Genomic DNA, 23,709 nt, shown 5'->3' on the forward strand with positions numbered 1-23,709 from the left:
CCCTAAATTAAAAAAATTTGCTAAATAAACTTCTTTTTTTGTGATACTATAACTATAGTCAATACTTAAGTGAGCGACTCTTTTTGTTGGGGATACAACTATAGAACGCAAAAATAGACATGGTCAATCTGGCAATTACGGTTTTAAGAAAGTTTTTTTTTTTTTGTTCTTAAAAGAATACAATCATACAATAGTGTCCCTCTCTATTATCAACATCATACCAAAATAATAAATAACTATTCCATCTCAATAAATTCACCACAAGGTATAATGACTTTCTTAAACATCAATTTCTTTCTCCATGCTCGTCAAGAAAGAAGCTCTTAAAATAGCGCCAAAAAACTTTTAACAAAAACGAAATCTGTTGAAAGCGTTTGGAGTCCAATCGCTACAGATCTATTTATTCCCACATCATCAAAAGAGTTGTAGAGAAGAAACTGCATTTAGAACAAACGGGAAAAAAATATGGCAAAACACGGTTTGGGGAGATCAGCGGTAGAGGCTTTCTGATCTGAGGTTCTCAGCGATCTCGGTTTCCCAACGGTCTCCGTTCTCCAGAAGCTTTTCCTTATCATACAGTAGCTCCTGCAACATTTCATTGTTTCGGTCAAATATTTGGTTTGATCATTCTATTTATCGACGTTAAAAATAGAAGACTTCAAACCTCGTGAGTCTCGGTGGCAAACTCAAAATTTGGTCCTTCAACAATGGCGTCAACAGGGCACGCCTCTTGACAGAAACCACAGTAGATGCACTTTGTCATGTCAATGTCATACCTACAAATTTTACCAACATGAGAGAGAGAGAGAGAGAGAGAGAGCAACTATGGAGAGATTCTTCACCTGGTAGTTCTCCGGCTACCATCTTCACGCTCCTCGGCCTCAATTGTGATGGCCTGTGCTGGGCATATCTGGAAGATTCACATTGGGTCATGAGACGAATCGATGAAATAAAATGTAAAAAGCCTCACAAAAAGGGTGAAGAGATAACAGGTTTCAGGCTCCAACCACATAGACTGTGTTGACATAAGAGCTGTTTAAACTGACAAGTCGGTTTATCCTTTTACTAACTCTACCCGAGTTGGGTTGTGAGATGCTACATTAAATAGTTGAAACTCAAACCAAGATTAAAGCATAGTTTACTAGGTGAGGGAAAAGAGATATTTTGAGGCATAAAGAACCCTCCTTGAAGTCACAGTAAGTTCCAGAATTTAAAATATTGGTCTAAATCATCCATACCTTCATTCTAAATATACAACTGAAACTTATAACATTCTATAAATTGACTAAAAACACTGATAGGATCAACTAGATTTGCATTCCATGGGCATGGAAGCCATGTCTTTAAGTTTCCAGGTCGGTGATTATGCCTCATTTGCATTTAGATTAATATTGAAAAAATAGTAACAAATTTTCTAATTCTTACAGCTTCACAAAGCTTGCATGCAATGCAACGCTCCTCTCCGGTTGGGTAACGCCGCAAGGCATGCTCGCCCCGAAAACGTGGGCTCAAAGGGCCTTTCTCAAAAGGATAATTGATCTGCATAGTAGAAAGTAGTAGGCTTAAATGGTAATTCCTATACTGTAAAGCTCGAAAACTATACTGAAACAAACTTACAGTAACATTCTTGTCAAAGAAGTACTTGAGTGTCAGACTCAGACCCCGGACCATTTCGGTGAGGAATAGCGTATTTATGCTTCGCTCGAAAACTGTGATTATTCAGACTGTGTCAGGACAAACTTAGGAGAACAAAATGAGCAAATGAATTTCAGAATAGATACGAGAAAGATTGTTAAAAACTACCAGAACTCCAATCCTTTGACATCTCCCTTGCAAGTTCCTCTCTTTCTCTGTCCTCTACAGTACAAAATAAGTATGAACCACACGACGAACAAAGTAGAAGATCATTTGTAACATACATAAACATCTACCACAGCAACGCATAAATAAACGAAGAGAAAAAATAACAATCTTTTCTATAAGAATTTCAGTGCTTTTCCCTATCATAATCCATCTAATAATAAAACCACACAGGGTTCGTGTGATCAATTTTTTTCTGTCTACTTGCAGAATTTCCTGAGCAACCTCAAACGCTCTTTCCCCAATCCACTATCCTCTAACAAAAAAAAAACCTTAAAGAAGCATAACCAAACCTAATTGTGTGGAATAAGAGTGTCCTCCGAATCCCAACCCATGATTGTGCAGTGCTTGCGCTGGAGCAGTCTACAAGGCCAAAAAATGCTGTTAAAATACGAACCACAAATAAAAAATAAAAAAATAATCAGAAAGTCATCGCTGTAGTGTAAAAACTTTAGCATTATTGCTGTAATCTTTATCTTGACACCGTCTCCAACTGAGAACGTAGTTGCTAAGATAAGTATCAAAGTTGAGATCAGCAAAAGTGATCTTTAATTGAGACTGAAATTGAAAAGAAAGAAAACCTCGAGGGAAAAAAAAATTAAACACCAACATTTTGGAAAAGCTATTTACTTTCACCCTACAATTTGTAACTCTATATTCCGATTCAAAATACTGCGATGCCGATATTTATAACCTATTCCATGTGACATAATCCATCTTAACATTGTACTTTTTTTCATTCTATGTCTTCAAGGTTGACACATTCTCAAAAACCTTGCTCGAAACTAAAATAAAAAGAATCCCAATTTAGCATGAAGTTCTAAGTAATCACCACTTCCAACGGAGAAAAAGAAAACATCAACGTCACAGAACAATTGATTGATAGTAAACGAACAACAAAATTAAATCCAAGATATCCTCTTCTTCATGCAAATAAGGTTTTGCATTTGCTAAATGAGCTATCACTCCACTGCCACAAAACTTCAAAGGGTGTCAAAATCATATAATAAGATACTTTTCCCTTTGTTTTCTCTACGCAACGAATGCCAATTCGAAAATTCATACAGGAAGGAGATCATGGAGCTTCAAACTTAGAAACCCTAAACATGAACAAATTACATCTTCGAAACAAAAACTTTCAATGGTCGATATCCAAATCTTTATGAAGCAATACCGACTGCTATAAACACTCGGCTGTATAATTCAATTCAGATAACAATAAACCAAAATCGAAAGTCTTCGAATTTCTCAGCAACCGCGGAAAAATATAGAAAATCCTTACGAGCTGACGGGAACGAAGAGCGAGGAGAGATTTGCGAGCTAAGATCGCAGCCATTGTCTTCAGGTGAAATGGCAAGAGCCGAAACTAGGTTTTTTTATATACCTTCGAATCTCCTCTGTAACTGGGAGAAAATTGAAGGATTGAGAGGATGGATTTTCTTAATTAAGAAGAAGCGAACGAGTTGGGAACACAACCGACTCAGGGGAAGAGCGAGCGAGTGACGTCTACTCTTGCTTTGTCGTTTTTTATTTTGGTGGACTTTGTCGTATATTATTATTATCTAATAATGACATCGTTTGGCATAGTTTTGTTTAAAAAAAAAACGCTTTTAAATTCAGTTTTTGGAAAAAAAAAAAAAAAAAAAAAAAAACTGTTTTTTTTAAACTGACAGGTGTTTGGTAAGCTGTTTATAAAACAATTGTTGCTGGTAACAAAAGCTGATTTTGCGTTTGGTAAAATAAATATATTATAATAAAAAGACTAAAATAGACATAAAATAAATATTTAACAGTGCTATGGATAATCACGTGAGGATATTAAAGTAATTTTATATCAGATACAAAAACGCTTTTTCTAAAAGCTAAGATTTCTAGCTTTTGTGACTCATGTACAATTTTTAAAATCGTTTTTGAAATTTTTTCTAAAAACTGTTTTACCAAACAGTAAGATTGCATTTTGGTTTTTGCTAACAGCAAAAACAGGTTTAAAAAAGCTGTGCCAAACAGGTCAAATATTTCCTAAAATATAAAATTGAAAAATACCACGGGAATGAGAAATAGATTGGATACTTCATTTTTTTGTCGGTAAGCATTTATACCATTTCACATTTATTGTCTTTTTTAGTACAAAATTTTATGTAAATATGAGACATATTTAAGGAAAAAAAAAATTAAAAAAAAAGTATAGAAGTCTATCAATTTCAAAATAAGGACAATAAATGTCGTTTTCTCGCAGGGATTAAAAATGTTACATTAACAAACAAATGATTCATGAAGAGCCCACAAGTACCAATTAGACAAATACCAAACACAATAATGATAATAAGTATAAGTAAAGTCATCTCTAAATAAAAACGAGTCTGTATAATTGTTGTATGATATGCATGTATATATAAGGGAATCATAGCGTGTTCGTCAAATCCACAATATTTTTAGCTCATTTTAGGGAGAATTTTTAATAAGTGGCTCTTGACAGTGTTTTAGCCAATACTCGATTGGTGCTTGAACATTTATTTTCTAGTGTTTTAAGGGCACATTCGTTATTTTATAGTGTTTTCAATCTGCCTTTTAATCAGTGGCTCTTGAAAGTGTTTTAGCCAATCCTTGAGATTTCTTAGGGTGTGTTTGGTATGCATCTAAAAAACAGTTTTTTTGATAAAAAAAAAAATTGGAAACAAAAAGTGAAAATTATGATTAAAAAAAATTTGAAATTGTTTTGTAAAAGAGTAAAAAAAACTGAAAACAAATAAAAGGTGTTTTTGGGAAAAAAAAAAAAAAAAAAAAAAATCTTCTCTTCTCTCCTCATTCTCCTCACCCGCGCGCAAGACTTGAAAAAATAAAAAAGAAATCCGGCCATCTTCTTCAATCACCACCGAGCCTCACCATCGCCGCCAAATAGTTTTCATTTTTTCAAAAGGTGTACCAAATAGTTTTCATTTTTTTCATTTTTTCAAAAACAAAAATGAAAACTGTACCAAACATTTTTTTCAATTTCTCAAAAACAAAAATGAAAACTGTACCAAACAGCTTTTTGAAAACAACTGCAAAATAATTTTTCAATACAACTATAAAAATTAGAAAATATTAAACAAAAACTTTTTGAGTGAACTACCAAACGGGCCCTTAGAGCTTTGGGTTTCGAGCAATGTCTGATTAGATTTATATGGCCTCTGAATCTATTGTCCAAATATTTAAATGTGGAACATTAATAACGATGTTCAAATTTAAATTATGTTGTTACTTAAATATTGTTGGTCTAGTGGTCAACCTATTGATTTATTTTCAAGAGACCTCGAGTTCAATCTTGCTATATAACAAAGTACCCACTTAGCAATTGTTAATATTTTTAATTCTCTAAATATTGTAAGGTGACAGGGAGCAATAAACAAAAAAAAAAGTATAATTTCGTTTTTTTAAGCAAGTGATAGCATCTGATCAAATGAATTTATCTAATAGTAAATTATAAATTGCTAAACAATGAATAACCATGTTGACACTAACCCGGCGAAAGAACGGTTTTCGGTTTCAATTTGAATAGAAATGGCTTCACGACAAGGAGTTCCGAGAAATAGTGAAAACCGATGGACTCGGAACATTGGAGGCACATTCTGAGACCGAGGTGTTATGGAGGATACAGAGACGATTAGTAAATACATTGATGATTGGGGGATGGAAAAACACGGAAGGCTAAGTAGGCAAATCAAAACAATAAACGCGAGAATGGAAAAGCTCGTCTCCTCAAAGGAAGTTAACTAGTTAGCACACAAGTATAAAATTACAAGCTTTTTCTAAACTCAAGCAAATAAGCAATGGAAGCAGAATCATATATCCAAAAAAATTGATGACAATGCAATTTGGCATACCGAATGGAAGAGACCACGAAGACAATCACAAAATCATATCGAAAAACCCATGGTTTCGGTTCCTTATTGCCCCTCGCCTCGAGGGATGGTGAATCAATGAGATACCCAGCTAAAGTCAAGTTCGAAAAGAAGTTTTGTTACTGGGCTTAGAAGAAAGCTTAGGAAACACATTCAATTGACTGATAATACTCGAATTGAAAGTAAAGAACAACCTCACCGTGAATAGTGAGTGATCTGTAGGTTATGTTCTATGGGCTACCCACATGTAAGTAGATTATGCAGACTATTATCATGCATTTTCATTCCTCCGACTATTTGGAGGAAGAGCTTACTAATGAATCTCAAATGAGCTTCCATGATTACTTCACGCTTCATCGACGCATTAGGAAGGGGAATTCTCAAATGACGAAATTGAAAAGGCCCTATTTGAAATGCATCCGTCAAAAGCATCGGGCTCGGATTTTTTTGGCAACAAAGGTTCTTGGCGTTAAATACGTTTATATGTCGAAAGCATTTGGCTTGAAATTGTTAAGGCTAATTGAGTCACTATCATAAAAAATATATATATATATTATTATGTCAATAAGTTAAAATAGTACTATTTTAGCTAAATAAATTCCCCGATAATAAGGCCAAATAAATTCCAATAAAAATTAAGAAAATTAACAGACTAATAGTATTTGTGGGTTTCTTTTCTGAAATAAGAGTGATTTCAAAACATATCCAAAATGTTTTTCAACTATTTAAGACAATATCCTTCAGTATACATACAATTTTCAATGTACAATTTTCAATGTATATTATATAGTTTCATTATACAAATTTCAATATTTATACATGAGTATAATGATAATACATTACGAAAAGAAATTATTTTGGATATAAAACTATTAAACGCTATTTTTGCGATAACTTTTGGAAACGCGGCATGACGGGTAATTTCCACATAAAAGAATGCATCTATTACTCTGAAACTCGTAAAACGATCGTCGTTTTACCTTTGTATCATAAAAAAAAAGAATAAATGACAGGATTGCCCCCTGAATTATAGCACTTGAGACATCGTGCTCGTTAAAACATAAAATCGACTAAATCACCATCTAATATCATGTTTTGTACGCTTCTGGTCCTTCTGTGTATGAAACTCAAAAGAAGTCTGTTAAGTCGTCACGTTTTCGTCACGTGAGATACATTTCTAGTGGTTTTACGAATATAACCCTTAAAACATTAACCCAAATATATATAAAAGAAGAATTAATCGATATTTTCAAAATCCAAAAATTCTCATCGCCCAACTCAGCTCGAGCTAGGGTTATAAAAAAACCCCAATTTTCCCAAAATCAATTTCGAAACTCCATAACCAGTTAAGGTTCGAGAACCCATAATTTCTGAGGTCCTTGTCGCGTATTGCTTTCTCTCGTCTGTGATATGGAAACCAGTCCGAGCAGTTCGTCGAATCGCAAGAAACCTCGTGTCATTGTTGAAGATCGAAGGCCGCAGTGTTTGTGCGAAATTAGCAGCGTCGAACGGACTTCGTGGACAAATGATAACCCAGGAAGACGATTTTACGGATGCCCAAAGTATCAGGTTTGTTTTTTTTTTTTTTTTTGTAGTTGTGAATCGATTTTTTGTTTGGGTTAATTCATTATGTATTGAAGTGGACTGATTTGTTTCTCAGAATTCTAATATGAGAGGGTGCGGATTTCATGAGTGGTTGGACCCACCGATGTGCTCAAGAGCGAAGCATATTATCCCTGGATTGTTGAAGAAAGTCAATACACTCGAGAGCGCAACACAGTTTTCGGTGACTGAAAAATCGGTAGACCAAGGCCCATCTCCAAAAAACGACGACTCAAGTGACGTGATTAGGCTAATTGCTACTGAAGTGCATAAATTGAAGTTGTTGGTTATGATTGTTCTTTTACTTATTTGTCTGGTTTTGTTTAAATAATGTGAATGTTATTGAACCATTGTCGTGTTTGACGTGTAACCTATCTGATGAATTATATATGCAATTTGTTTAAGAAGATGTTTAAAGTTGGTGTTCGGCTGTTTTGTATAAATTGGTTGTTTTGTATAAATTTGTGAGGTTATGAAAATGTGTTCTGATAAATGGAATAAGAGTTAGAAATGAAGATATGTGCAAGCAGTAGGCAATTACTTAGTACAAAACACATTTGATTACAATTCATTACAAACATTGTATTTCAGATAAGCCTTTACAAACATTGCAAGCATTGTATTTCAGATAAGCCTTTACAAACATAGTACAAAACACATTGCAAGCAGTGGGCAATTACTTAGTACAAAACATTACAAACATTACAGTAACTAATAACTTAAGCCTTTACACCAAAAAGAAAAAGTGAAGTTTGTAGGGCATTAGACCCGACCCAAAAGCATGAATTAAGGACCAAAGATAGATTATACATCTTTGTCCTTAGAAACACAAAATCAGTCTCTGAAAAGCCCTCTAGGCTCCATGACTTCCCGTCGACTGGTGCGAGTCCTAAATCTTGGGCTTCGTTGTAAATGGAAAGAAAAAAATAAAATGTTACGACCCAATATCTACTGATGACCATAAATTAATATTGGAGCTTGGTAGTTAGAATATAGGTGTGTGGATTACTTGTTATCTAAGTAATCAGTTCGCCAGCTCGCGCTGGCGAACTGATTACTTAGATAACAAGTAATACACACACCTATATTCTAACTACCAAGCTCCAATAATTAAATATGACATCACTTACCCTTAAATTTGGCTGGCCTTCTTGTGTAGCTGAAGGTCCCTGAGTTGCTTGAGTTGTGTGTTGTGTTGCCCGAGCTCGTTGAAAAGCTCGTTGGCTGCCCTTCTGTGTAGCTGAAGGTCCCTGAGCTTCTTGAGTTGTGTGATGTGTTGCTCGAGCTCGTTGAGAAGCTCGTTGGCTGGCCTTCTGTGTAGCTTGTCTCTGAAAAGTATGAAATATTCTAATTACCAAACCTATAATGAATTTACGTTATAGGTTGCCAGTCTTATACACAATCAGGTACCTGTTGTTGTTGTTGTCGTCTGAAACACGTGGTCTTGTTGTGTCCATCCTTGCCACAGTTTGAGCATGTAGTTATGACATACCTTCTAGTTATTCTGGTTCCACGGCGAGGAACAATTTCGTCGTGTTCAACTCGCCTCAGCTTCTTTAGCCTCCCAAGTTTTGCTCTGTCAGGTGGCATCTCTATTGCAGTTAAGCCTGTCTTTGGCCATTGATCACTCGGATTTATGGGCCTTATCATGTTTTCGTATGTTTTCGTGTAAGCTTCTTTTTTATACCAAGCTGACACGTACTTGACTGGGTCCTCATGTCGTTGCCATATGCAGCTGATTGCATGCGAGCACGGTATACCTAAATCCACAAAGTTCAGACAAATGTTAATGTTAAGTATGAGCACGTCTTAAATATGTAATAAATAGCACTGTATACCTGACAAATCCCATCGACTACACGAGCATGTCTGATGAGCGAGGTTCACTCTATACATTGAACTGTACATGTTGCTCACTTGATATTCACTTTGACCGGCCCACTGTGCTATGTTCTGTGCGCTTAGAACCTTGTTAGTCTCAACTATTTTATATATTCGAGGACCTATTTCACCTTTCCATTTATCAGCAGCAAGGCGTTGCTTGCTGAACCTTTGCAATAGATACATTCTCAGCCGTTCTAGCAATGATAGGATCGGTTTCTGCCTCGCCATAAGAACTGCTCTTGTGCCATTGAAACTTTCACAAAGATTATTCAGTAAGATCTCGCATTTAGGAGTTGTCCTAAAATGGCTCCTAGCCCAGTGATGAGGACCTTTCTCCATTAGCCAATCATACGCATTCTGATCTTCATTCTTTATAAGCTCCATTTCAGATTCAAACCGAGCTTTTGAATATGCCATTGCCGAAGACATCATCAAGCTTTTAAGATATTGTCCTTTAAAAACCTGTCACAATATTCACATCTCATCATTTAGTTAAAGAATATTCTTAGTTAAAAACCTATCACAATATTCACATCTCGTCATTTAGTTATAAACATATCATAATATTCACAGTACACTGACCTTAGTGAAGTTACTTTGAAGATGTCGAGCACAGTGTCTGTGTTCGGCTTGCACAGACCCTTCCTCCCACATACTCGCTAATGCTTCATGTAGGCCTTTCTGTTTGTCAGAAATAAATGTCCAGTGATGACCATTGGAGATGTTCACATCTTCTTTCAAGAATTGTAGAAACCATGACCACGACGCCTTGCATTCTGATTCAACCACGGCATACGCAATCGGGAAAATGTTGTTGTTTGCGTCTATACCAATAGTTGTTAGAAGTTGACCAGTGTGATGACCCTTTATGTGACAGCCGTCGAGGCCAATCACAGGTCTACACTGAAGGAACCCATCTTTGCAACCCTTAAAACATATATACATACGTCTGAAAACAGGCTTACCCTCCGGACTTGCCTCAGATTCAATCTCTATTGTCGAGCCTGGGTTTGAACGTTTCAGCTCAGCTGCATAGTTCCATAGCGCCGCATATTGCTCAATGTATGATCCTTCTATTACTTGTGCAGCAAGTTTCTTAGCTCTATATGCTTTCACACGTGAACACTCGAGAATGAAGTCTTTTTGAACTTGATTCATGAAATATGGAGCAGACCACGACTCTGTGTTTTTGAATTGTTGCATGTACGTCTTCGACAACCATTTAGAGGTGTCAAACCTGTTACGATTAACCCTCGCACACGTATGCTCCGACCTAAATGTTTTGATGATAAACAAACCAGTCTTGCCTAGTAAAGAGGCATAACATGTCCACTTGCAGTTTGGATCCTTACACTAAGCTCGCACACGATCAGGATCATTTTTCTTAAAGTAAACATCTTTACCTGCTCTGATAGCATACTCTCTGATGGCTTCTTTGAATATGTGAGCGGTTTTGAATGTTAAACCCAGTTTCAAACTAGGGTTTATCATGTCAGTTGCCTCCTTAAACTCTTGGAAATTTGGAAGTCTTTTCTTTGGAATTTTTTTTCCCTGGACACTTGACGAGCCATTGCCATGTTCTGCTAGATCTGAATCTGATGACTCGTCAGCCATACCGATGTTAGCGTCCATGTCATACTCACTTCCATCTTCAGAAATGTCGTCTACATCGCTCATAACATTCTTTCCTTTTCCACGTAACGCTGAAAGTCCAATGTCTACAACATCACCATATACGTGGACATCATCGTCACTGGCTTCAAACCCAGGTTCTTGTTGCAAGTCATCATGGCCATGCTCATCTGATGATGCTTCATCGACAATTGCAGTAGCTTCATGACCACCATCTTCATCCAGGTCTTCAATGCTTGGAGCTTCATCGACTTCTGCAGCTTCTTCATGACCACCATCTTCAGCCAGGTCTTCAATGCTTGGAGCTTCATCGACTTCTGCAGCTTCTTCATGACCACCATCTTCAGCCAGGTCTTCAATGCTTGGAGCTTCATCGACGTTTGCATCTTTTCCATGACAACCATCTTCAGTCATGTCTTCAATGCTTGGAGATTCATCAACGTTTGCAGCTTCTCCGTGACCACCATCTTCAGTCATGTCTTCAATGCTTGGAGATTCTTCAACATTTGCAGCTTCTTCATGACCACCATTTTGAGTAAGGTCTTCCACAATCGGAGCATCTTGAGTAAGGTCTTCTACAACAGGACCATCTTCAGGAAGATCTTCCACATTTGCACCTTTATCATTCTCATGAGATTCTTTTGTAGTCACATCATCGACAATGTGACCTTCTATTGAGACACGATGATCTGCATATTGTTATCATTATCCCCATACACAATGTGTGGAACATTAACGGGATGATCGCAATACACATCGACAGCCCACTGTGTTCTCAGCGTCTTCGCCATAACGTCCAACAACGTCTCGTCGTCTTCAATGAATACCAGCTGCGTACCACGACTCTCAGGGTCCTTCAATAAATAGACTGGGCCATCAAGAAATCCTAGTTGGACCCTCAATATATTGTGCAAGTACACTATAGACATCATGTCTATATCTGCACAATCCAAGTGAGCTATACGCCCACCAACGTATTTCCAGTTAGCAGTCTCAATACTCATCGAACCCCCATAGTGTATGTTGATCACAAAGTTGTTCAGCAACGCATCTGCAACACAAAAAATAAATACAAATTAAATGACATAACCTAATAAATATTTCCCACCCATACACACCAACACCCGACCAGATGAATTAAAAAGAGGAATAAATGAAATACTTGGAGACACAGAGGACCCACGGTTTCAATAATACCCGACCATTTACAAACAATAGAAAAATATAGCCAGGATAACGAAAACAAACAAAACCAACACCACACTTTAATGTGTGGTCCCGGAACCCATTTTATAAAAGTTCAAATTTCACAACACCATCATAGCATATTATTTTCTTTTCACTTACCGAAATCATCTTCGCTGTGAGGAATATTATCAAAAGCTTCTTTCGCCGGCGATTTGGTCTTCTCTGTTGATTTCTTCTTCACTGGCGATTTTGTTTTCATTGGCATTTTTGCCTTCGCCGGCGATTTCTTGTTTGCACGAGACGCAGAACTGCTTCTCTGCAAGCGTGGAGACGACCTCGTCGGACTCTTCGTCGGAGATTTACCTGGTGATTTCGCCATACCTTTGAAAATCAGGGTTTAGGTTTCTCGATTTGTAATGGAATTTGAACTCATTTTTTTTAGTTTCATTTATTTGATTATATTAATTATTTTATCAATGAATTTAGAAAATTCATGGATTTAATATTCATTTGATAGTTTACTACAATACCCTTTTACTTAGTAATACGTGACTCACACGTGAAAATATAACTGACGGAACGTGACCCAACTTAGACGGCAGGACCAATCTGTAACAAACATGAAGATTAAGAAGAAAATATCGATATTTTAACGACCGAGGGGCACGTTGTCACACGTGCTATAGTTCAGGGGCAAACCCCGTCATTTATTCTAAAAAAAATTAGGGTTTAAGCGACTGTTTCCAGTCTCAGACCTTCGAACCGGAAGAAAAATGGCTTCTGTATTCAGATCAGCCTTAAAAGCGAAATCAACCTCAATCGCACCAAAATCGAATCTCATTTTCTCCAAATTTTCGTCATCATCTCCGTCGGAGACCGTCTCTCAAGCTTCTCAGTTAAGCCAGTTTCGAACGAATCGTATAATTTTTTTTTTTTTTTTTTTGGGTAACTTTCTTTTACATTTCTTCCGCTTCGTCATTGTTTAGGGTTTCGCCCTCGCTGAAAAACGTAGAGTCGTTCACTCCGTTTCACCGCCTCAACTCACCGCCGGGGACGAAATCCAAGGGCTTTATTGTGAAGACAACGCCAAAGATCTCCGTCGTTTTCCGGTCCCTCGATCGCAAGGTCTCCAAGGACCAATCCGCGTTCGTGCTACCTCATGACGGCGGAGTTACGGCGACGCCGGCGAAGATGACGATAGCACTATCGACGTTCGACCCTCCGGTCTTCGAACGTGAGTTCGAGGGGAAGAGGATTCGCTTGCCTACGACGCGACAGCTATTCACTGTTCTCCGATCGCCTCACGTCCACAAGAAGTCCAGAGAGCAGTTCGAGATCAGAACAAGGAAGCAGTTGTTGGTTATTCAAACGACGGAGAAGAATGAATGGAAAAGCAAGCTCTTTTGGTTGAAAAATGGACGTCAATTCTTGAACTGAATTGAATTGTGCCTTTTCGAAGTTGCCTTGTCTTTCAAGGTACTTTAACCTCGGTCTTTTAATCACCTAGTATTTGAAAGTCTGTTCGAATGCAGTGCGAATTTAAATCGAAGTAACTCTAAGCAAAGTTGATTTTATTGATAAATTCTGTTCTTTCGGAAGTGAAACTTAGTCGAATAACAAATATGATTGATTCTTCATGTCTGTGAAATCATGTCTTTCCTTGTTATGAGATATTTCCCCTGTCTCAGTGTTTTCGGAGGGGCTAATTTTATACGGTGTTTTAAGTTACTTATTAGAGGCTCGTCTCTAATTGATGAATATTTTACGCTTCTCTTGTCGATCTTGGCTTTCATCTTAAGCGATGTAATCATCTGTAGGCTTTGACTTTATTCCTCAATTACTTTTTTTTTTTTTTAACATTCTGGTAGGTTAATGTGACTTGCCTCGTAGTTGTACAAGGCCGGCCGATTATGCCATACAATAAGGAAGGTTTCAGAGCTTGAGCTGGAATTTGAAATTAGAATGATTTACCACATTCTTAAGCCATCATTCTCCTTGTATCTTCGATTTGACTCATTTTTTTAAAAATAATAACTACGCAAATATGCACTGTGTTTGCACTCCAATTTGATTTTTTTTTCCTTCTTTTTTTCGCATCTTGTGACGTGCTAGTTTCTGCAACGGTTCTCTTAGTAATGAATGCACTAATGTGATGAAAGAGATTTTGATTGCGATAGGTAAACAAAAGAAGAAGTGAGGAGAAGGTATGGAAGGTATTTGCACTCCTTTGGTTAGGAACTGAGCAGATATACTTTGCTATCATAATGAAATGCAAACTTATACTTGGTTATAATGCATTTCTCTTTTCTGTGGTTAAAATAGTATCGATTGATTTAAGTAAGACTTGAAGTCGTCTTTCATGTGAGATATCTTCAAGGCTCAAAGATTTTACATTTTGAACCTTTAGAGTTGTATTGAATATGTCCAAGTTTCTTTAAAATACTTTCTACATGTCTAATAAGAACAGAGAAAGCCAAGCTTTACGTCTCAGTGGCGTTGTAGCTCCTTGCCCTTTTGAGAATTTTGTACGAGTTATATGGGACATGTGATATTGCAATAGAATGAAAAAGAAGAGAAAAATAAATCACATCATTTGAGAAATAAAAGTGTTTGGTCATTTAAAAAAATATATATATTTTCTTGTCTCTCAACTCTATGGGAAGGTGTCTAATAAGCTTAATTTCACGAAATAAATGTCTTTTTTGTACATTTCACGCTAAGTGTAGTTTTGGCATGTTTTGCAGCCCGAAAATTAGTTTCTGGCATTGATCGTACCTGCCATCAGACGGTCAAAATTTGGTAAATCAGTTATTAATAAAAGAAAAAGAAAGAATCGGACAACTCTTTTCTTAAAGTTCAATAAAAGAGCAGTTTATGGAACAATTATGCACAGATAGAGAAGTTTGAGAGACATGTCGGAGCTAATGTGAGGGATACTCCTATAGATAAGTTTGAGAGACATATCGGGGATAGTGTTGGGGATAAAATTATATTGAAGTTTGAGGGACATATTATGGCTAGTGTTAAAGACACTCATTCACCAAAGGTGCATAGTCCACATAATCAAGATCTCGGGATCATTAAGGACCTCATCTATAGGATGCTTGAAGTCGTCGTGATCAACAATTCAAACACGAGATGTGAGTAGTGAAGGCGTAATGTCAATCATACGACAAGTAAGTAATTTATATATATATATATATATATATATATATATAGAGAGAGAGAGAGAGAGAGAGAGAGTACATGAGATGTGTGTGTTTTTTTTAACAATGATTTCTCATTAACAAAACAGAACTGGCATTAGCCTTACAAAAATTCCGAACAGCGACAAAAATCTCATTTAACAAACAAATGTCCTGAAATGAAAATGAGAAGCAGAAGACAAACACATCGGAACAAAGAAAGACAATGAAGGATTCGACCGAGTATAGACGTACTCGTCAAGAACATACTCGTGAAGAACTCTACTAGACTCCTTCAACAAAGATCTTCTGCAAAATCCCGGAACGAGCAAGATTATCTCTGCCAATAATAGAACAACGCTCGACTCCTACGATAACCTCGAACATCACGAGGGCCTCCAAACCTGGCACAACTCAAGACCGAAATCTGGCTCTCTCTAACTTACAACATCCAATTTTTTTTTTCTCACAAAGCCAAGAAACTTTACCCAGCAAGAACTTTAAACTTCACAAAAAACACCCACACGGTGCACTAAAGACTAAAGAGTAAACATAACTAAAACTGAAGTGCGAAAGTTAAAACTAAACAAACAACAATTAACCCAAATCAAAAACAAGAAAAAAAGGTCCGCACCCAAACTTCACCCTTCCACCATTTGCCAAGAACCTCTAGCCCCTCTCATCTCCCCACCGACCGATTACCGGGACAACCCTGAAAAACAAAGCAGCCCCGACGCAAAGCCGCCGAGAAACGTCACCGCCATCAGCGACCTCGACCCACGTCAGCGGCTGAAGCAAACTCCAAGAAAATCCACGCACGGACCGGACCAGATCTCGTAACCGACGAACGGATCTGAGAATCGGGCCTCTGCCACCGTCAGGACCACGAACCCTTCCTAGATCCAGGACATCTCGGACCTGTGGCAAGGCATGGAGACGGGAGCAGCGCCAGCCGACGAAGCGGAGGAGAAGAACAACAAAAACTCGTCTTGGTAGTCGCGCAAAGTTCGATGAAGCACGTCATCGGAGAAACCAGACTCGCGAAGAATCGCGACCTCGCCTTCCCCCCGGATCGGAGTCGAGTGACCGACGTCCGAGGCCTGAGGGGGGCGGCGGTGAAAAAGAACTTAGGGTTTTTTGCTAGAGAGAGAAACTTTTCCCCTTTCGATCGTTCTTCTTATTGGTTTATACATGAGATGTGTCTGTATGCGCGCCCAAACATGACATGATGAAACTCGAGTTGGACAATTTGTTTATGTATTCTTGCTAGATTCATGTAATTTTACTATGTCGAGTTGTAGAAAGAAGTATCACCTAGCACGATTTGGCAAATATGCAATTTTTTTTTTAAAGAAAATGACTCTATAAAATTAGGTTAACAAAAAAGACAAATGAAAGTGTTTATTTTAGTTACAAAAAATAGGAAAAATGGAGATAAAAATAATTAATGTTTACGGGTTGTATCACTTATATATCTATTGTTAAAAAGTTGCGGGTAAATATTCAATGTCGATTTCTTGTCTTTCTATTATTACCAGTGGTGTTAACTTGGATGGAATGACAAATGTTAAGATCGGGTAATTTTGATAAATTAAAAAAATTCTTTTTAATATTTAAACACACTATTAAAGAAAATATATCTCTCTCGTATACACACTAATTTGAAGAATCTAGACATTCAGTTCAATTGGGTCATAAATAAAGAGAAATTAACTTGAATAATCGTGAAGCTCTAATTCAAAACATTATATTATTTAAATACTATGTAAATACTTATATAAATTGGCTAAAAAAACTTAAGTATTAAAATAAATGCAATTATTTGAAAAATCATCCCATATCTAATTTTAATCAATATATCAATTCAGTAATTTTCATAAATACAATTATTTGAATTTTGTTTTTTTTATAATTCTTGTTTATATATTTAGAAAATATAAATAAAATTATTCCAAATTTTGAAGTGGCTATAAAAGATTTAATGTTCAAAAGCTTTAAACTAATGGAGATGTATAAAACATTTAGAATTCAAAAGCTTTCCGCTTTAAACATTTAGAGAGAGAGATTTTTTTATAGCATTTTTTCAGTATTTATTTTTTTATTTTTTAAATATATAGTTAAAATAAAAATTAATTAATTAATTTATAAATTTATCAAAATTATCAGATGTCCACACGTGTCATTCCATCCAAATTAACGGTTAGCAACAGTGAGATAAAAAAATCGACATCGAGTATTCTGCAACTTTTAAATCATAGATATATAAAGAATTAATGACATTTTTAGTCCCTGAACTATGTCGTGTGTAACAAGTTGGTCATTCGGCGAAAAAAACTGCAGGATCGATACTTGGTGAATGTGAGAAAATCACGTCTGGTCCTTCTGTCTAATTAATCGTCTATTTAGACGAAATTTGCTGACGTGGCTTGATCGATTAGGATAGTTAAGTAATTTCATATTTCAACCAAACAGAGTCAACAAGCAGAATAAACAACATCACAAACACAGAATTCAGCTCAAAACGTCATCAACTTCATCATTGAACCTCATGAAACCGAAACCCCCAAATCACAAACTCAAACCCTAGAAATCAGAATTGATTTTTTCTGAAATTTACATAAACTCCCTTACCTTTTTAAGCTAGGACAATTTCGGCCAGAAATCGTCTATCTTCCTCGCCAATTTCTCGCCGGAAATGCTCGCCGGAGCTTCTGGAATACACGGTCGAGAAGAACCCAATAAAAAGTTAAAACCTTAGACGAACCCAACCGATTTCAGAGGAAATGGGAAGAATCAAACTCAATTCCTTACCTCCACCAAACCTACAGCGGTCCTGGTTCTTCTCCGGCGGTCCTCCCTGTCCGGTGGCGGCGCTTATCCTCTCTCGGTCGTCGTACACACGCCGAGCTCGGTGGTAGCGCAGGACCCGCGTCAGAGGCGTGCGCTCAACGTCCAGTGGAGCTCGATGGCTGAGGACAGTCGCGCGAGGAAAAGAACGACGGCGGCGCTCTCCGATCTCGCGTTTGACGGAGACTCTCGGCCGTCATACACACGCCGAGCTCGGTGGTAGCGCAGGACCCGCGTCAGAGGCGTGCGCTCAACGTCCAGTGGAGCTCGATGGCTGAGGACAGTCGCGCGAGGAAAAGAACGACGGCGGCGCTCTCCGATCTCGCGTTTGACGGAGACAGGCGGTGGCTCAATCTCAGTCGCACAAGAAAGAGAGAAAGAGCGAACGAGAGAGCGAGCTAGAGAAGGAGAGTGAGAGGCGAGAAGAAGAGAGGGTGAGTCGGAGCAGAGAGACGGCGCGGTGGTGATGGCGTGGTCGAGCTGTGAGAAACAGAGAGAGGAAGATAGCGGGACTTTCCATATAGGGGCGAAACAATTAAAACAGGGGCAAAACCGTAACTCCCCTAATCGATCAAGCCACGTCAGCAAATTTCGTCTAAATAGACGATTAATTAGACAGAAGGACCAGACGTGATTTTCTCACATTCACCAAGTATCGATCCTGCAGTTTTTTTCGCCGAATGACCAACTTGTTACACACGACATAGTTCAGGGACTAAAAATGAATGATACAAAAAGTAAATATTAAGTATTTTTCCCTTCATTTTATCTAAAAAATGAAAGAACACAGTTGTTTTGGAAAAAAGTAAAAAAAACTGAAAACAAATAAAAGGTGTTTTTGAAAAAAAATTTCTTTCTCTTCTCTCCTCTTTCTCCTCATCTTCTCTTTTCATTCTTTCAAAAACAAAAATGAAAACTATACCAAACATTTTTTTTTTCAGTTTTTTCACTTTCTAAAAAACAAAAATGAAAACTGTATCAAACAGCTTTTTGAAAACAACCACAAAACAGTTTTTCAGTACAACTACAAAAATTAGAAAACAGAAAACAAAAACTTTTTGAGTTAACTACCAAACACAACCAATGCTATTTATTTCGCGAGGAGGATTTATGTTGACTTTTAGATCTACACGGCGTCGTTTTAAGACATTGGCAAACACGAAGAGGAGAAACTGAACAGAACAAGCAGATTCGAAGAGAGTTTTAGGGTTTAAGCGAGTGTGTGTCACATCTCTGAACTCTCAAGCTTTGAAGAACCATAAAAAGATGGCTCTCTTCTGCAGATCAGCTCTACTGACGGGAACGAGGTCACTCGCTGGTCGTTCCAAATTCATCTCCTCAAAATCACCAAATTCCACACCAATTCCCTCTCCGTTTTCTTCCCCTTCGTCCTCGCAAACGATCCCTCGAGTTTCAAGGTGACGATTGAGCTCTATAATCAAGACCGTTTATTTATTTCCTCCAATTCGATCCTGAATAACGTAATGTGCTGTGATTTTAGGGTTGTTTCTGCTCTTGGAAGTGTCGAGTCGTTGATGCCTCTTCACAGTGCTATTGCTTCGGCGAGACTCAAATCCAATATCGCCGTTGATTCCACTTGCTGGAGTTGCCTATCTCAAGGTACTATATGCATTGTTATATCTCTCTTCTATGTGTTTGGTAGTTTCGTAAATAGATTGAATAATTGAATAGTGTGGATTTGGATTTGACAAGTCTCTGTAGTGCGATTCTTTTCTATGAGACACTTTTGACTTTACTTCTAAATTGGAGTTCAGATTTGGTAACTAGCTTGCAATTATGTTTTTTTTTTTTTTTGAAAGAGATACCAATCATGTTTACTGTTCAGAGTAGCAGAATTTCAGTTTTGGGTCACTTTTGAGATGAACAGCTATGCACTTTCATTTGGATTTCTTTTTATGGTTCGACTTCGATCTTAGCCGAGTCTTTTGTGATTAAACTATTTCAGAATTAGTAGACAGATTGTTTTTCAAAGATAAATTATTTTGATGAAGCTTAAGTTTGTTTCTGACTTGATTTCCTGCGTCATGGCATAGGATTTGCATCAACATTGTGACACAAGGCCACAAATCGACTGTGTGAAAGAATTGAGTGATTAGGGTTCCTTTGTGTGTCACAACATGAGAGGCAAAAATAATGTTTGATAGTGAAATTTTTGGGATTTTGTATCATGAAACCTTAAGTTTATGTCTCATATGAAGTTTTTGATGAATTGGATTCCTGAAATTTATGGGAAATCCATCTTTGTTAATGCTCTTTTCGTCGAAGCTGGAAGAATTCTATTTAATTAATGATCTACATGTTTTATTTCACAATGATTGTGGTTATTACATGTTTGATAGTGAATTTTTTTTTTTTTTTCAATTTGCTACTTGGGCTGGTATTATTTTCATTTGATGACAATCATGTGAGTTTAGACACAAATATAATAATGTTATAAAATGACGATACTATCACCACGCCACACGTCTTAATTTGGAGATGGATTACGATAATAAGTTGGAAAAGTCTGCAATTATGGAAATTGCGTTTTGTGATTTAAGAGAGTTTGGATTAGTGAAATGGAATCCTTCTCGGTAATGGTTTCTCTCTGCAAAGCAAATAGGATATGTACTTAGATGAATTGATTTAGAATGAGCAATAGTCACGGCATGCTGCCAGGTCTTGTTTCATAGTTGAGAACATTTATGGACAAGTTCATATCTGTAAAGTTATCTAACCCGGCTCATTTAGTTAAAAAAATTTCAGGCAAAAAACAGAATCCTGATTTTGTGTATGTGGCCACTCTCTGGCCTCTCCGTTTCAGCGTTTATGTGCCTCCCAATATATGTGAAATAAGTCACCCCTCAGCTTGTTTTTCTTCCCGTTTTTTCGGTAGAATTTGTTCATCTACTGATTGTCTCTCTTGGCATCCCTAGCTTCTGCAGTTCCTCGGTGAAAACGACCCTGGGCTTATTCGTGTCAATACAAATGGGCTCGCATCACTGTTTTTTTCCATCAACTCATGTCAGCTCATCTTCCATTATTTTGTTACCGTCTTTGTAAGTTCAATTTTCACAGGAGACCTCGCAATAGATGCCCATGTCTTGTGCCTTTTGATTTTTAGCACTCAACCGCCCATGTCAAATTCAAAAATTTCTCTTTATTATTAGCTTTCTTTTGAGAGTTGATGATTTCAGTCTTGGGGAGAATTAGGTACCCATTTTGTGATGTGTTTAATAAAATACCTGTTTAGTTGAGAACTAGATAACCCATTTCTTTTGTGCGTTATCGGTCGAGGGATTTGTGTCTTCATATGTGTGCGAAGCTAATTGAGGGGGTAAACTAGTATATAATTCTTGAAGAAAATAACAATGCTAACCTCAATTTAGTAAAGTAATTGTGAAGTCTAATTAATCAAACTAAATCGCTCTCCGGACTCAAACTTGGGCTTCAAATTACTCATAGTCATAGATAGTTGTTTCTATGAATAAAGGCGTTATTTTGTTTTTTTTTTTTTTTTTTTTTTCTTGCTGTTATACTAAATGGATGATCTGTGTATGAATAAATCTGTAAGCTTGTTAAGCCTGATTCCAAAACTGGTTATGTTTGTTAGGGTTACTAGGAATTGACACGAGCTGAACGAGTGAAACGAACGAAACCAAGTAAAAAGTCAACCATTCTTGACCAACCCTGGCTCGACCAGAGTTTTCCAGGCTGTGAGACTGAATTATTGTCCCTTGCTCATCTTGAAAATTGAAATTGCTATTTTTTTTCCTCCCCGTTCCTGTAGTTTTGTTCTGATCAAGATATGTTTTTTGGATATTGATTCATGTAACCGAGCGAAATAATAGAATGGGTGATTTATATATATATACTTTTAGCTTACCGTCTCGGTTCCTGGTATCACGTGGGATTCACGTAAAACTTGTTACTGATGGATGAATCTATGACATTTTGTTTTCCAGGACGCATATATATATTTAGCGATATAAGCCACAAAAACATAAGCATTTACATTTTAGCCAACGTTTTGTAAATTTTTCGTAAATAGCCATAAATGTCTCGTAAATAGTAAAAAATATGATGTAACCAACGCTATTTACATATATTTACTAGAAATTTACTCTGTGTAAATAGATTTACGTAGCTATTTATAAAAAAATTAACGAAACGTTGGTTATTTATATATATATATATATATCATTTGATTTTCAAATTATACAACATAGATAACTGTGTCACAAATTATCTTTGTATTGATGTTTGATATTTATATGTGAATTGTTATGTCATTATTTCACAAACAACAAAAATTGTAGTTGTTATATTAAATCTCCCCAAAAGAGAACAAAAGTTACGGATAGTCTAGCGGTATTCGCTGGAGGAATGAAGCTGATGGTCTCTGGATCGAATCCTGGCAGCCGCAAAGATTCATTTTGCATTCGCCACGTCATCGCACAGCTCACCCTCTCTCCTGCCACGCGCCCACACACTCTGCTTTCCTTCCTGCAGTCTTATTACCACATGATGATGTCATCCGCACATTGCTTGATGATGTCATCGGCCAAGTTTATTTCTATCCGCCCAGAGTGTTGTTGCTCGCCATCCTGGGCATTCAGACGGGAGAAACACGGAAGGACGGAATTCCGTGCCTCCATTGCGCCTCGTGGGAATACCGCTTTCCGTGAGCTGGCAGACGGAAGTCTTCCTTCCGAAACAAGTGACGGATCTTCGCAGAGAACACACAGAAGTCAATCCTGCCGATAAAGGTTTGGTTTTGTTTTTTTTTAAATCCAACGGCCCAGATCTCCTCTGCCATTAACGAGGTTGGAAGCTCGTCCTTCCGATAAGTTCAACCTCGGTCGACGGAAATCCGCGTTCCGTGAGCACGGAAGTTCCGTCTTGAAGGCTCGGAAACTTTCCGTCCGTCTTGAGTCGGAAATGGTCGCCGGCGGGCACGGATCTTCCGATACCTTCCAATAGCCAGCAAACACCTTTTTTTAAGCCAAAATTCGGCTGGGCCCCCACAAATAACTTCAAATCTCTCAACACAACACCAAAAACTCTATAAATACCCGCATCATTTCACCATTTTCTCTCCAAGAAATAAAAAAACCTAGCCAAACTCATGCATTTATTTCTCCTACTTCTCTCTCTAATTTTTCTCAAACTACATTAGAGATCCAAAATAAACAAAGAGAAAAATCACTTCACTCACACAAAAAAGAGAAATAATCACTTCCATTCTCTATAGATCGGAAGAGGTAATATTTACTCTCACACAAATCAAGGCCAACAAAGCCAAATTATATTTCTCTCTCTAAAAGTGTCCAAGAGCTTGAGAAATCAATTCTCATGCTCTTCACTTAGTAAGAGGAAAATCTCATCGACCCGCTACCCGATTTCAGGATCCTCTGAAGCTCTTGGACGCGTTAGGCGTTGTCTTAACCTTCCTCGAGCCCTTTGGAACCTTGAAGAGTGACTTCTATCCTCAAATCACGATTCAAAGATTTCTCTGAAGCTCTCGGATGTTTTGGGCTTTTTCCTAAACTTCCTTGAGCCCTTTGGAATCTCGAATAGTGATTCTGGGCTCATCCAAGACTAGGCACGTGACTATTCCAAGCACACCA

The 23,709-nt window shown here is 37.4% G+C and overlaps 3 protein-coding genes across 8 annotated transcripts; 2 read left to right on the plus strand and 1 right to left on the minus strand.

Annotated features, from left to right (window-relative positions):
- Positions 1–226: 226 nt before the first annotated feature.
- LOC149387549 (uncharacterized) lies at positions 227–3,357 on the minus strand. Its single transcript, XM_089624444.1, has 8 exons — positions 3,143–3,357; positions 2,154–2,223; positions 1,804–1,857; positions 1,618–1,709; positions 1,426–1,539; positions 843–910; positions 665–776; positions 227–585 (listed from the first exon to the last, which is right to left on the minus strand). Exons 1-8 carry the CDS (start codon positions 3,194–3,196, stop codon positions 490–492), a joined length of 660 nt encoding a protein of 219 aa, XP_089480570.1. The 5' UTR covers positions 3,197–3,357; the 3' UTR covers positions 227–489.
- Positions 3,358–12,757: 9,400 nt separating this feature from the next.
- On the plus strand, positions 12,758–14,585 carry LOC149387550 (uncharacterized). 3 transcript variants are annotated; one of them, XM_089621862.1, is made up of 3 exons: positions 12,758–12,942; positions 13,034–13,523; positions 14,225–14,585. In XM_089621862.1, exons 1-2 carry the CDS (start codon positions 12,821–12,823, stop codon positions 13,482–13,484), a joined length of 573 nt encoding a protein of 190 aa, XP_089477988.1. In that variant the 5' UTR covers positions 12,758–12,820; the 3' UTR covers positions 13,485–13,523; positions 14,225–14,585. The 3 variants fall into 3 exon arrangements, with proteins under 3 accessions (XP_089477988.1, XP_089477989.1, XP_089477987.1); XM_089621861.1 differs by lacking the exon at positions 14,225–14,585 and adding an exon at positions 13,916–14,205 and having other exon boundaries at positions 12,759–12,942; XM_089621863.1 differs by lacking the exon at positions 14,225–14,585 and having other exon boundaries at positions 13,034–13,526.
- A 4,623-nt stretch (positions 14,586–19,208) lies between these two features.
- LOC149387551 (envelope glycoprotein) lies at positions 19,209–22,067 on the plus strand. 4 transcript variants are annotated; one of them, XR_016300556.1, is made up of 4 exons: positions 19,209–19,497; positions 19,581–19,699; positions 21,016–21,138; positions 21,693–22,067. XR_016300556.1 is itself a non-coding variant. In XM_089621842.1 (3 exons), the coding sequence occupies exons 1-3, from the start codon at positions 19,346–19,348 to the stop codon at positions 21,033–21,035; spliced, it is 291 nt and encodes a 96-aa protein (XP_089477968.1). In that variant the 5' UTR covers positions 19,209–19,345; the 3' UTR covers positions 21,036–21,433. The 4 variants fall into 4 exon arrangements, 3 of the variants coding, with proteins under 3 accessions (XP_089477968.1, XP_089477966.1, XP_089477967.1); XM_089621842.1 differs by lacking the exon at positions 21,693–22,067 and having other exon boundaries at positions 21,016–21,433; XM_089621840.1 differs by lacking the exon at positions 21,016–21,138 and having other exon boundaries at positions 19,212–19,497; positions 21,693–22,064.
- Positions 22,068–23,709: the final 1,642 nt, after the last annotated feature.

This window comes from Urtica dioica, chromosome 8, assembly GCF_054948205.1.
Source record: "Urtica dioica subsp. dioica isolate 48M chromosome 8, U.dioica_male_clone48M_v1_H2, whole genome shotgun sequence".
Taxonomy (NCBI): domain Eukaryota; kingdom Viridiplantae; phylum Streptophyta; class Magnoliopsida; order Rosales; family Urticaceae; genus Urtica; species Urtica dioica.